Raw genomic sequence first — 14,565 nt, forward strand, 5'->3', positions numbered from 1 at the left:
CTTCAGCTGTGAGTTTAGGGAATTTTGGTATTTATTTTATTCCCCTTTAATGAAAATGTTTTTCTAAAGGATCAGGCTGCCAAGAACCAATACACTTCTAATTCTTCCTTTGCTGATGCAGGCATGGGCGACAAATTTTTCCCAATTTTGTACATGATATTATAGCCCTTCTTAGTTAGGGTATTGCTCTGATAGAATCTTATATTTTCCAATTTAATGCTTCATAGACTTTGATCTCCGTGTTAAATGCAAATTTCGCATATATAAAGCACTATCCTTTGTACTGGTAGGCCTACTATATATCTCCCACAGGCTACTTAACAGCATTTATTATAAATCATTGGGATTTATCTGCATTTCTAAAGCCATTAAGTTCTATTTTAAGTCGTTCTATCAGTTTCCCAAAGAGGCAACATTTCTCTTCCTGGAAAGATCAAAATCATTGGAGGCGTATTCTCAGGTGTGTAGGCAGAGGAATCAGGGAAGTAAGATGTGTTGACGTTTTGCAGGTATATTCGTACTGCAAGAAGCATATGAGAGAGAAGGGAAATATTTGATGCAGTCATGCGAGGAAGGAAGCTGTTGTGGAGTAAGTCTTAGGTGATGAAACCCCATGCTTGGCCTGGGTGGGAGCTAAGGCCCCGGCCACCAAAAAGGCTATCTCGTTGAAGGTGTCAAGAGTTCCTGGCCTGTTTACCCTGACTGACATGTCTTAGGCGCGGTCATCATCAGTTACGAGTTATTTTTTCCACTACCAATCCTTCCTTCTATTTAGCTAATGTTGGAGTTAATGGCCACCAGTCCCCTTGATTTATTCAGTCTAAGGTGTTATTTTATTGCCTATTTAACATTATGTAAAAAAATAAGTCAAATCTATATCTGTATCTCAGCTTTGTGTTATTGACGCCGTGGTAGGTTTATAATGGTATGGGCCGTGGTAGATTTATAATGGCATGGGCCGTATGTAGGTTTATAATTGCATGGGCCGTGGTAGGTCTATAATGGTATGGGCCGTGGTAGGTTTATAATGGTATGGGCCGTGGTAGGTCTATAATTGTATGGGCCGTGGTCGGTTTATAATGGTATGGGCCGTGGTAGGTTTATAATGGTATGGGCCGTGGTAGGTTTATAATGGTATGGGCCGTGGTCGGTTTATAATGGTATGGGCCGTGGTAGGTTTATAATGGCATGGGCCGTGGTAGGTCTATAAGGGTATAGGCCGTGATAGGCTTATAATAGCATGGGCCGTGGTCGGTTTATAATGGTATGGGCCGTGGTAGGTTTATAATTGTATGGGCCGTGGTAGGTTTATAATGGTATGGGCCGTGGTAGGTTTATAATGGCATGGGCCGTGGTAGGTTTATAATGGTATGGGCCGTGGTCGGTTTATAATGGTATGGGCCGTGGTAGGTTTATAATTGTATGGGCCGTGGTAGGTTTATAATGGTATGGGCCGTGGTCGGTTTATAATTGTATGGGCCGTGGTAGGTTTATAATGGTATGGGCCGTGGTCGGTTTATAATTGTATGGGCCGTGGTAGGTTTATAATGGTATGGGCCGTGGTAGGTTTATAATGGTATGGGCCGTGGTCGGTTTATAATGGTATGGGCCGTGGTAGGTTTATAATGGCATGGGCCGTGGTAGGTCTATAAGGGTATAGGCCGTGATAGGCTTATAATAGCATGGGCCGTGGTCGGTTTATAATGGTATGGGCCGTGGTAGGTTTATAATGGTATAGGCCGTGGTAAGTCTATAATGGTATGGGCCGTAGTAAGTTTACACTCAGGGTCCCTCAAGTGTAAACAAACATGGCCTCCAAAACACAGCACTGGGTCCGGATATTTGAGGTCAACGAGGCCAGGCGCCACTCCAAGGGCTACACCGTCTACCAGGTCAAGTCCACCGTAAGTACCTCCCCGGCCGTGGCTTTTAAGCACCCTTTGGCCCATAGTAAAGTCGTGACGCGCGTGGTAATGGAGGCAGTATGCGGACCAGGAAGTGGGCGGCGACCTTCCAGCTTCCTTCTCGGGGTCAGCTGTCGCTCCCTAAACTAGGTCACCCACCATTCAGGGCCGTGAAGGGAAGCGTGTGGCGTTATCTGTCGTAGTAGCACACTCACTGATTTGTCATTGTGTTCAAGTGTTCGCACCACCCTTGTTTACGATAACAGCTGATTGTGTGTTGCTCTCTGCCCGGTTATCAGCCCAATCAGTCTCTCTCCCAAGTCACACCTGACGCACACTGGTGGGTGACACTCTTTATCTGATATATTATAAAAGGGTCATAACCCCATAGCAGTAACCGTTGTTGTTGCAAATTACTAGTCTGAGATTTGACTCCATGCAACGCCAGATTGTTGTATTAGCAATAATAGTTTACTATTTTATCATAAGCTGTGTTAATATATGGTAGCCTGACTTAACCTTGTCAAACATACTCCGTTTCCTCTGTCTGCATTTGCTTTTTGGTAAAGATTCATTTTAGTACCGTGCCAGTATTCCATTACCTACCTTATGAAACATCACTAGTTCTTCATATATCTTTTCTACAAATGTTCAACAATCATGGAAATGCTTGCAAAATCCAATTTAAGGACTATTTATTGTTGAAAATATGGGATATTATTCACGAAAGCGTAGCCTCCGCTGGCAGTGGCCGCGCCGACGGTGCTGCCACCACAGCCTCAAAATAGCTCGCAGAAGGTTTAGGGTGGGGGAGCATATTTAAACTACTCCAACCGAACTTTATGACCTGCTAATGGGGGGGCTTCACCCCCCTCAACCCCCTATTCTAACCAGGGGGGGTGGACCACCCCCCACATGTATATGCGACTTATCTCTGCAAGGAGGTATTTCTCGCAACACTGGCTGCACCGCCAGAGGAGGCAACGCTTTTGTGAATATTATCCCATATTTTCAACAATAAATAGTCCTTGAATTGGATTTTGAAAGCGTTTCCATGATTGTTGAACGTTTGTAGAAAAGATATATGGAGCTAGTGATGTTTCATAAGGTAGGTAATAAAATACTGGCACGGTACTAAAACGAATCTCAACCTGATTTTCTGTCAACAAAACATTTTAGTATTGCTCCAGAAGTCTGCTCATCTTACTGCGAAGGATACCTTTTTGCAATAAGTATGAAGTACATTGTGTACACATAACAAACTGACATATTTCTTTCCCATCATAAATCACTGATTCGTGAGATATTAATTTCTTAAAATACGATCTGAGGGAGATATGTAAAGGGATTTAATTAATTCTGTCTACTGTATTTTGCCAACAGAGCACATGTCAGGCTACATTAAATTAAGTTAGGTTAGGTCAGGTTATGTTAGGTTAAATTAAGTTTGGTTAGATTTATCAAGTTTAATAATTATTGTTCATGATAATTACACAGAATATATATGCTTTGTGCTGTTCCACTGGTTGTTTTCACTGGTGGTGGGCATACTTTTGAAATTTTACCCACATTTTTTCTTGTTTTATATGACATGTATACAAAGAAGGCAATGCAACATTTTTATTTAGCATACTCTTAATAACTTTTTGAAAATAAATTTAAAGGGGTGAAATTTACAGGTATTCCCTAGAAGCAGCCCTGAAGCCTCCACTTCAGTGGAAGTGTGGCGGCGATACTCAGAAATCAGGCGGCTTCACAAGGCCATTTTTGAGTTACATGCGAAACTTGACCTCTCAGGGCAGGTGCCACCCTTCCCTCGGGCCACCATCCTCAACAGGTATGATTACACGTGGTAAGAAAAATAAAGATGTGCAGTGATTTGCTAATTTACTTGCTGATTGCAAGTGAAATTTTGGTATTACCTTTTTGACCAAGATAAGTGTCATTGTCTTCTCACCAGGTTTGAAGCTGAGGTGGTTGAGGCACGGCGACAGGCAACACTCAGTCTTCTAAAGTTCATCGGCCAGCATAGTCCTTTGTTCACTTCAGAGCCATTTACAAGCTTCTTCCAGGTCTGTTACCCCCATCCTATGAAATTTTAGTTTGATAAATTAGCCATATCACTTCACTTTTCTTCTTCCTTCACACAGTTGATCAATCTGCTGCAGCAGACTTTCATATTAATGCATTAAAGTAGTGAATGATAAATGTTTAATAAACATTGGTCATAACTCATGATTATGATAATAGTGATGATTCCAACATTTTCTGTAGTATAGTGACAAAGGTAAGCATAATGAGAGGGTATTGTTATACAAATATACTGTAGGATCTCATCAATAACATCTAATTAAGGTAATGTTGGGAGCAAAAGCTATAGCTGTGCATGGGGCTTGGTGCTCATCTCCATCCCATTGGTCCTTAGACTTGTGGTTAGTGAAAACACATTACCCCAGGATACAGGGGAAATACAACATTTGGGTCACTTCTATTTACTTTCCCCAACTTTCCCAAGGTACCCATTTACAGACTTGCTCAAAAGGGAGGATGAACACCTGGATGGACTGACTACCCGGACCTGCTAATTCGTGGCTAGGCATGCTAACCACCATAACGTGGAAGTGCTGTGCATAAAAAACACTGTGATAAACAAAAATGTCATGTCATCAAATTTTGTGTGACTTCAAAATACATGTTTAAAGGGTTCATTGGTGTGGCAATTGCCACTCCAAGACTTGCACCCAATTTCCTCATTTGAATCCTTCCTATCACTACTGTTTTAGCTAAAATAGCAAGAATAATCAAATTGACAGTGATTAATATAAACTCACTTCATAGGAGTTGATGAGGTGTTTAGTATGATGATTGTTCCGATTCTTGCGAATGAGTGAGTGGGCGACCAGGACTACTGGTTATAGAAGCAAATATATCACACAGTAGCACACATTACTTTTAACCAGCCTACTAGTTGAAATCTTTGTGATTCACAAGATATTGCCAAGTCACAGTTGCTTACCGAAAGTATACCAGTCAATCACAAGGCAGCCGCCACTCAGCCGAGGGCCTTGGCTCAGCCCTGCTATCAGGAGCTTCCTAAAAGTTCTTGACAGCAGGGATCAGCAATGTACAAGATGCAGCATGCTTGGATGCTTGGGGAAAGAAAGTCACCACAGCTGTGAACTGTTTCAGAGTTGAGGCGCAAATTCAGAGCCATATGAATGTGTCAAGCGAAAAGCTAAAAATATTTTGATATGATGCTACACTTATTGATGAGCCTTTTTTGCTGTTTCATTTCTTTCATATGTTTGGTAACTTTGGTTATATCACATTGCTTAATTATGTCATTTTAATTGAGTTAGGTTACTTTAAGAATGTTCTTGCATGAAATCAAATTTTTAGAAAAAAAATTGTAATGTAACAGTTAATTCCCTGTGTGTATAATTTCACACCTAGAAAGTGAGTCAGCAGCAGCCATCCTCATTCACTGATGAGTAATTGAAGGCCAGCAGAATTAATGAAAAATAACATTTAATGCATTTAATCAAAATCTTTTTCTTGATTTCCTTTGTAATATAAGTGTTATAAATGTTTCCACTCCTAATATGAGAAGATAAACAGTGGGTTTGTAATTCCATGTTTTTTACAGAATGATGAAAAAAAGGCTGGAGGACACTTTAAGGAGAAAAGGAAAGGATCCAAAGGAAGGTAAATTAATAATAGTTGGACTCTAAATATTTATAATTTCCAGAGTAATGGTGTCTTCCTTCCCTTCTCTTATTTTGCTAAAATTAAATTCTCACTAGGTCTTTTAAGATTAATAATGAAGATTAACTTTAAAGTGAAAGATCTGGCAGAGGTATAATACCGTCAAATAACGTAGTGATGAAGACCAGAAAGGACATTTTAACCCGGTAGCTGCAGGGATCATGTTTCTTAAAGGCCCCTCTTAGCAAATTAATGAGAAAAAATCATCACTCACACAGATCATTATACAATATATATCAACACATTTGTGATCAGTTTATGCATCCTCTATTTTGGGGTGGTTATGTCAAGGCAAAAATTTGGCCCATCGCTGGTACACAGTAGAGTACCTTGATAGAGAGAGTACTGACAACCTAAGATTTGGACACCATTATTGGTCCCGTTATTCACCGCGCTTTTCAAACCCTCGCACATGCTTTCTCTCGAATTTTTGTTCCACAGCCATACGGGTCATCCACTGAAACTTAGATCACTTGTGTCAGACCTGCACACCTTCCCCTAACAGCCAGCAGCCACTGAGCTCTGGGAAATTAAATAAGGCAGTTTGTGTCTACACCAACAAGTGTCGCCAACCCATCATTACGCCCTCATACTTTACCATAATTTGGTCAACAGCTGTCAGAATGTACCGTAAGAAAGTGACAGGAGAGTACTATTAGTTTTACAATCAGCCACTGTCTCAGTATAGGCACTCAATCAATAGCTCACGTAGCCTGTGATATAGGCGCATGTCACGTGGCTGCTGATAACCTTGAGAGGCAGCAGTGCTCAGAGGGTACTGAGAGACTTCCAACAAGTCTGGGTGCTTCTTTTGAGTACTGTTGCTGTGATGGATGGATTTAACAATACTTATTGCTGTAAAACATTATCAGCAGTAGTAGAGAGTCTTTCTCTTACCCACAAATCCTTTCTTCGCGTGACCCTTGCCTGCAGGGATGAACACAGCCTCCTGAACGTCGTAAACTGTTTGACCTGCTAATATACTTGTCACAGGTTTACGTTACTAACACACCACCAAAGCTCCATCAACGCCAAGGCACCTTGTTTCCTTTCTGATACCTGCTTGCCGTAAACTTTAGCCGATGGAGAGAAAATTAGTACAAAGTAATGACGAGGGGTTGGAAGGGGACACTGATTCCATTACTCGTCATGTTGCTCTCTTGTGTTAACACACACATACTATAAAAAAATAGGATGTAGCTAGTGCAATAAATGTAGCCTACTCTGCAATTCCAAGGAATTGTGAAGATAATTCATCAATGATTATTGTTCAATAACACTGAATTCAATTGAATATTGAAATGCTTATTGTTGATGAAAAAATAATACAATAAAATATTAAGGCTATTTAAACATATTTCATTTTGTTTGAGGGTCAAAATAGGTTAAGAGAACATTGTAGAAAAATGTCATCATATTATAATGACATTGGTACCCATGGAAATGAAGACTGTGCAACCTTATCCATTAGACTATTAAATAAAGAGGGACTTGTAGCTCTATTTAGAGGAGTTTCTAGCTGAAGACCCATCACATGAGCAAATAGTACCTAACCTATCACTCTAAAACAGTAACTTTCCCCGCATGTTAAAGTCCAAGAAACGAGTAATAATAATGGAAACCAGTATCAGAGTGATGCTTAGTAGCTAAATATTTATAAAAAAAATAATGTTTTAACCATTAGAGTGAGCTGGGTGTAATTCTGGAGTTTTACCAAGACGTATGGCATACCAGAAGTAACATTAATTCATTTTATCCAAAATCTTGTAACACATCCAGTCCATGAGACTGACAGTTATGAGACTGTGAAATATTCATTATGAGTCTAAAGCCCTGTGGGAGAGATCACATCCAATAATATTGGCTATATGGGCAACAGCTTCCCACATCAGTAACAATGTCTGGCCCTCTGATGACAGTGAGGTGAACGATTGTTTCAGCCCTTGTAGCATTATCTCTTTCACAATAATCTCCATAGACAGTACAAAGGGAGGGCAGTTATTATAGCAAAACACGAACACCGCGTATCTGGCATAAACCTGACCAACGAGATGGTTTCCTCCCAAGAAGACTGACTTTGTTAGCACAACTTTGTCTTCTCAGTGGACTTGCAGGGAATTTATAAACTTTGTATCCCCTCTCCAGCCTGTTACTACAGCAGCAAGCCAGGTAGCAAGGCATTGCTACTTTAAAAAGCAGCCATGTCCGCTCCAAAAATAGGAAAAAATTATGTTTTTGATACCTCAGTTCAAAGTTGGTGCAATGCTCGAGGGGCCAATAATGGCGCCCAGCAGCCTTATACACAGGGCCGCCTATGTCGGTACTCTCTCTATCAAGGAACCCTAGTATGCGGTAAAGCCACAAATGTGGCCCGTCGCTGCTACCAGGTTAATGATGAAAAAGTGAGCTTCATATTTCTGTGTGCAAACATTTGTTGAGTAGCACTTATAAATGTGAATAGAATTTTCTTAGCATCCATGAATCAAGAGAAGGTTTATGAAAAATAATGCACTGATTATAAAATGTAGGAAGGTTTTTTAAACGTACTTCAGTTATTATTATGGAACTAACATATTTAAGTCAGTGGGAGTCCTGGCAAATAGTTCCAAATCTAGACTGCAGTTCTATCCTGCTTTGACATTAAGAAACTCATTGTCATCATGAAATCTGATACAAAAACTCATACAGTGTTTGCTCGCAGGTCAAAGGAGGCAGAGAGCTTGGCTACAACACTGGGAATCCAAGACAGTTCGTCCCTTTACTCGCAGCTAAGTGAATCCGATGATGACTTGAGTTTGTGCTCCAACCCTGACCTTGCTTGTCTGCCCATCCCAGCACCTTCTTGTCATAACCTTGCTGAACCTGAAGGATCTGTAGGTTCTGTTGGTGCTTGTGAACCCAATAGTAGGAGTGCTGCATTAACAAAATCAAGAATGAAGAATGGTGCTGTAAGACGTCCTGGAATCCCAGAGGAATCTCAGAGAAAAGTTCTCAGTAAAACTTTGCAAGAAAGTCATCATGCACAGAAAAACACTGAACAAATAATTAAAGACAAAGTGATTCATAGCCAAAACGTGGAACATTACCCCAATAGCAGTGTTGATGATAGTGTATTTGAATTCCTGCAAAACAACCCCAACATGCATTTTGTAGATACAACAGACCTCAGTGAGAAACATATCATTAACTCATCCATATCCAGCTCATCATCTCTTTCATATTGTGTATATGAAAACCCAGTACATGATTCTCCTTCACATCACGATCCCCACTACATGGAGCCACAGCCATCCGAAGAAGCTGTGTCTGCCATCCTCCATCCACCTCCACCCCCTGACACAGCCAAACCAGTCAATGCCTCTGTTAGGAAGAGTTCAGTGCCTCTCACCCCCCTTACACCCCTCACCACGACTGTGACTCCGTTTGTCCCAACACACAAAACCCCTAGCCCTCAGGAAGTAGCCAGTAGTCAGTATATCTTTATTGCAGCACAGCAAATTAGTGAAGCACAGCAACATGAGAAGCAGAAGGACTACAAGAAAGCTTTAAATATGTACCGAGAAGGAGTGGGTACGCTACTTCAGGGAGTTCAAGGTTAGTTGTTAACAAACCTTTGTGTTCTAAAACTAGTGTAGTAAGATTTTTTTCAACTGTACATAAATTATAAAATTTTATCTTTCATTTAAAATACTTTTTACCAATGCTTCAATATGCTTGTGCTAGTCTTTTTTTTTTTTTTTTTTTTTTTTTTTCCATACCCTAGATACTTAATTTAAATCCGGTCATTTAGTTGTTTCCAGGTCACAGGTTCTTACTGAAATGTCTGCATTTTTTATACTAGGTTTATTGTTATTGCATATTCTAAATCAACTGAAAATTTACTTACTATTATCATATGTTTGCATGCAGCTGGTACTTCTGTGGACCAAACTAAAAAACAAGGTAACAGTCTCATTCACTCGGCTTTGCATCTGTTGTGTGTGTTAAGGCACTGAACAATTTATCTGGACCTGAGACAGATTGCTGATTGTGGCAGCCTTGCTCTATTTCTGCATACAGTTGGAACGTGGGGGCTTCACTGATAAGACTAGCTAGGATAGAACAGCAGTGTGAGGCAGCTTTCTTCCTGCTTGCCATTAGAATTGGCATCTCCAAATAAGTTTTACTTCTATGTAACTCACCCTTGTCACAATATGTATACCTTTTTTTATTTCTGGGCAGTAGAATGATGGTGGATTATGCCGTGAAAAAAGTTTAAAAAAGAGCTAAATTTTAATGAGATAATATAAGTTGATGTTAAGACAGGGTTAGAAATTTTTATACCCATTTTCATTCCATGCTGATTTGTTAATGTAATTATCATGCTACTGTACAGACAAATATTATGTTCTGGTAGTCAGTGACAAACCTACTTAAGCAGCTTAGGATCCAGTTGCAAGCTAAAAATAGACAATAAAATGGTGGCAATGACTTATTAAAACAGTCAGAATGCAGAGCCTCAGATTTGAGTAGAAGGTAGCCATGAGTTGGATCAGTGTTGCTATAAGGTGAAGTAATACAAAGCTGTGAGAGAGTAGAATGAAGCAGAATTATACTGTAATGAGTGATACAGATGGGATGCCATGTCATAGATTGAAAAAAAATGTACTTATTGGTCAAGGAAATTTTTGACCTATTCACAGAGAAATAGTAAGCTGCTAGTCAGTGTGTGAGGTACCGTATTGTAGTTTAGTGGTATGTGGTGTTCAGTGTGTGGAAACAGCTCAGGGGTAATGTATAGCTGCAGATCAGAGTGTTGTATGGCAAAGGTTATAGACTGGAGTGATGACACCTTCAGCAGTAGATCTGAACATTACATTGTTCCTGATTGAAACAACTTTAGGGTTGAAGTTGAAGGGTGGCATGAATTAACGAGATTATGATGATGAACTGTAATATGTTCTTAGAAAACAGAATCAGACATCATAACCTCAGAACCATAGTAGAATTCCAAACAAATCCTTGAAACTGCAAAGACAAACTTCAAGAGATGTTATCTGTGAGCTAGATCAATTGTATGGCACCTATAATTGTGTTTGCATGCTGCTTAATGATTACTTTGATTGCCCATTGTTGAAAATTATGCCAGATTTTTAAAATATTATTTTGGTTGTTGCTGTTTTTAAACATTGATTCTCTAAAGAATTTATTTTCATATATTTTTCAGGAACTGGCTGAAAAAAGTAAACTATACTTTAATTTTCTTCATTTATAGAATCAGAATGCTCCCCTTGCCATCTAGATAGCAAGCATTCCTGATGTAAAAAATAGCTTTGTACTGTCAACTCCCAGTAGTAAGATGGAATCACTTTTCCATTTGTCATATATCAGTAATTGTTTTTTGCATCTCAAATAAACAGCATAAAAGTAAAATGGGCAGGGAACTGGTAAACTTACTCTCTGTTTGTACTTTCAAGCAAAACTTAAGTTAAAGAGTGTGTGTGTGTGTGTGTGTGTGTGTGTGTGTGTGTGTGTGTGTATGTATAATTCACCGCTTGGTCTGCTGCGGGTCTCTCTCGAGACCATATTTATACAAAGCTGGCATTTTGTGGGTTAAAGCATCAGTAGCAAGTAGTTTGCCAAAAATCTGTGCAAATGTAGGCATAAAGATTCTCAGTAGGGCAGCAATTAACAGTTTCAAAATACTTGAAATGAAAAGTAAAGTTGTACTTTGAAAAAATACAAAAAAACAAAACTTTAATGTCTTGAAAGGGTTCTGAATGAGATTTTCTTTATTTTCAAGAAAAAGATAACATTTAAATGGTGGTTTGTAAGCCATCAGCTGTCAAGTATAGAATATTCTTATATATTTGAAGAGGACGATGATTAGATTTCAAAAGTGAAAAATGTTTAGGAAACAGGAAACAGGGTAATTGATGAATGCTGAGGAGTAGGAGGAGGATGGTGATTCTTGTAAAATCTTTAAATTCAACAAAAAAAAAGACTCCTATAGGTGGTAATTATTTGGTATCATTGGCGGATTCTTACAGGTGATAATGATGGGGGTCGAAGAGATGCAGTGAAAAGGAAAACAGCTCAGTACTTGCAGCGTGCAGAGCAGCTGGTGGCCAGACTCACACGCAAAGACAAAAAGCGAGACCAGGTAATCACGCAACATTTACTGTCAAGAACACAATTAAACTTTTTTCAGGATGTGTCAAGAGAACATGTTTTATTGACCAAAAAAAATGGTAGCCTAATTTCTTCATATATTTAATTATTTTACACGTTAATTTGCTTTTCTTCTTAACGCCTTCATATCTTTTTCCCATGTAAGTTTCCTATTTCCTTACATAACTTTAGAAGACTTTATGATTAACTGTGAGTTTCAGATTTTTTCTGGTTACCTGAATAATGATTATAATCCTTGTTATACTGTATAGGTACCTTGATAATGATCATTATGTTAGTAGTTAAACAGAGTATCATTTATAGACACCATACCCTTTGAAATATGATTTGCTTATGAAACCAATTGCAATCTTATCTGTATTTCATCTTTTCAGGAATTATTTGATTTCTATTTAACTGATCTTTACTTCCTTTTGTTAGTTCCTGGATGGCCCTACAGCTGAGCTCAGCCATGATGGGGAGGGAGACTTGAAGTGTCGTGCCACTGACCTTCAAAGGTATAGGGTGGCTGGGTCTACTGGATCTGTTATCATTGCCACAGACACTTCCAATGGAGACACAGTGGCTATCAAGGTGAGGTGCTGTGGTATTACTAATAATTTTAACATGTCACCCATTGCAGACAGGAATTGGTATAGATGATGATGATGGGGTAAAAAAAATTGGAACATTTCATGCAAATATGACACTTATTCCAAGGAATTTATCAGCTAATTAGATGGAACTTTTTTGAAGGGTAGGGTGTTCTCTCAGGAATGGTGGATTTAACAAATTCTGTTTAAGTAGGGAGCAGCACTGTGCCATCCATTCTCTTAGCCTGAGGGGGACAGATATACAGTACGTACCTCTCATTTAAAAGTTCTGTGAGGAGAGTACTACTGGTATAGTATTTCATTCAAATAATTCAAATAATGTTTTATGAAAATAAAGCATGAAGGAAAGCATTGCTTACATTGCATTATTTCTTGCAAAACAAAGCTGCTCTGCTGTAAACTTGGCAGCTCCAATTTCTCCTTACAGTCCTTTTATAAATATTATGCAAAGGTGAATGATATCAGGCTTGCAATGATATGTGAGCATTCTAGTGATTTAACTAAGCACATGTATCAATTGTGTCAGCTTTGCCTTTTGACTAGAATATATTAAAAATAAATGTTGGTAAGTGTTAACCCAAAATCAGTCCTACATGTGAGATTAGTTGTTGTGTTTACAAAGGCCAAACCCCACCCACAAAGACAAGATGTGATCACACAGACACAGCCAGGCTGTATTCATTCAGTCTGGTCTATATTTATACAGTCTGTGTCTGTGTGATTGCCTCCCGTCTTTGTGGGCGGGGCATGGCATTTGTAAACACATCTTAATCTCATAAGTAGGACTGCCTCTGAATTAACAAGTAAACCATTTATTCTAAATTATTTGCCAAAAGATGAAGCTAATACAGTTGATACGTGTACTTAGTTAAATCGCTTGAATGGTCACATATCACTGTAACCCTGATTTCATTAACCATTGCATCATATTCATAGCAAGAGTTAAAGAAGAAATTAGAGCAACCAGGTAAGCAGCTTTGTTTTGCAAGTAATAAAGTAAAATGAGTAATGATGTCTTTTGTGCTATATTTTCATGCAAAATTATTTGAATTGTTTGAATTAATTTTTGTAGCATTTTGCATCACAGGCCTTTTAGAGAAGCAAGTGAGAGGTATTCCATTTCCATCTCCTTCACGGTGAGGGACTGGACACAGTGCTGCCCTCTGGCAAATTTCTAGAAAGTTCACATTGATACATAAAGACTCAAGATCGAGCATGTCACCAATAGATAGTGAAATACTGATAACCTTATGTATTTTGGTGATATTTTCCCATCTAGATGCAATGAGAAACTCATGAAAAATTATTCTCAAATTTTTTAAGGCCTGTGCAACTGTAGCAGAAATAATATGCTTTATGAGTACTTTCTAGCACTCTAACTTATTGACCTACAACTAATCTGTGAGTTACTCTAGATCACATGATTTATGGCAGAGGCAAAGGATAATTTAAAAGTATTTTATGCATGAGTTTATATAAGGAGTATTTTCTTCATAATTTTTATTTTGGTTTGTTAACTACTTGAAGTAGTTCTCAGTTCATGAGCACCTTTACAGTAACAAAATTTCATACTTGTTTCAACTCTGTGAAACATGAAACTTCAAACTTGGTTCTGCAGATCCTCATGAAAAGTGGGAGTGGGAGAGAAGACAGTTGTGCCAAGAGGAGTGCCATTCATGGTGCCTGTGATTCGCTATCACGAGACAGACACAGCCATTTACTTGGTTCTTAAATTTATAAGGTAATGTATGTTTTTAACTTTTTACATTCTGCTTATTAGAATCAAATGTCAAATTAGAATTCTGTTGTGAATATGAGTCTTTGTATGTGCTCATTATCTATGATCCCTGTCATATGCAATATCAAAAACTAATTCAATTTTCGTGTGGCTTGTCAGTATGTGTTATAGTACAGAGAAACTCACGAGAGCTAGGCAGCTTTCCACGTAGCATCTGCAAGTATTCATTTTACCATTGTTACACAATCATGAACTTTTCCGAACAATAATCTATGATTGATCTGCAATCGATTTTTTTTTAGGAATGTAATCCAATCATATAGCGAGCGATGCCTGTAATGTATGTGTTAACCTAATGGAGTAACAGTACTGTACTTAGTTAGTAATGCATGAA

General features: G+C 38.7%; 1 protein-coding gene across 4 annotated transcripts; it reads left to right on the forward strand.

Annotated features, from left to right (window-relative positions):
• Positions 1-1,793: 1,793 nt before the first annotated feature.
• On the forward strand, positions 1,794-14,529 carry LOC126995499 (ribosomal protein S6 kinase delta-1-like). 4 transcript variants are annotated; one of them, XM_050855085.1, is made up of 9 exons: positions 1,794-1,904; positions 3,584-3,741; positions 3,865-3,976; positions 5,551-5,609; positions 8,371-9,263; positions 9,579-9,611; positions 11,699-11,811; positions 12,261-12,413; positions 14,052-14,529. In XM_050855085.1, the coding sequence occupies exons 1-9, from the start codon at positions 1,809-1,811 to the stop codon at positions 14,163-14,165; spliced, it is 1,731 nt and encodes a 576-aa protein (XP_050711042.1). In that variant the 5' UTR covers positions 1,794-1,808; the 3' UTR covers positions 14,166-14,529. The 4 variants fall into 4 exon arrangements, with proteins under 4 accessions (XP_050711042.1, XP_050711043.1, XP_050711045.1 ...); XM_050855087.1 differs by lacking the exon at positions 1,794-1,904 and adding an exon at positions 2,011-2,244; XM_050855086.1 differs by lacking the exon at positions 9,579-9,611 and having other exon boundaries at positions 14,052-14,514.
• Positions 14,530-14,565: the final 36 nt, after the last annotated feature.

Source organism: Eriocheir sinensis, chromosome 8 (genome assembly GCF_024679095.1).
Source record: "Eriocheir sinensis breed Jianghai 21 chromosome 8, ASM2467909v1, whole genome shotgun sequence".
In the NCBI taxonomy this organism is placed as follows: domain Eukaryota; kingdom Metazoa; phylum Arthropoda; class Malacostraca; order Decapoda; family Varunidae; genus Eriocheir; species Eriocheir sinensis.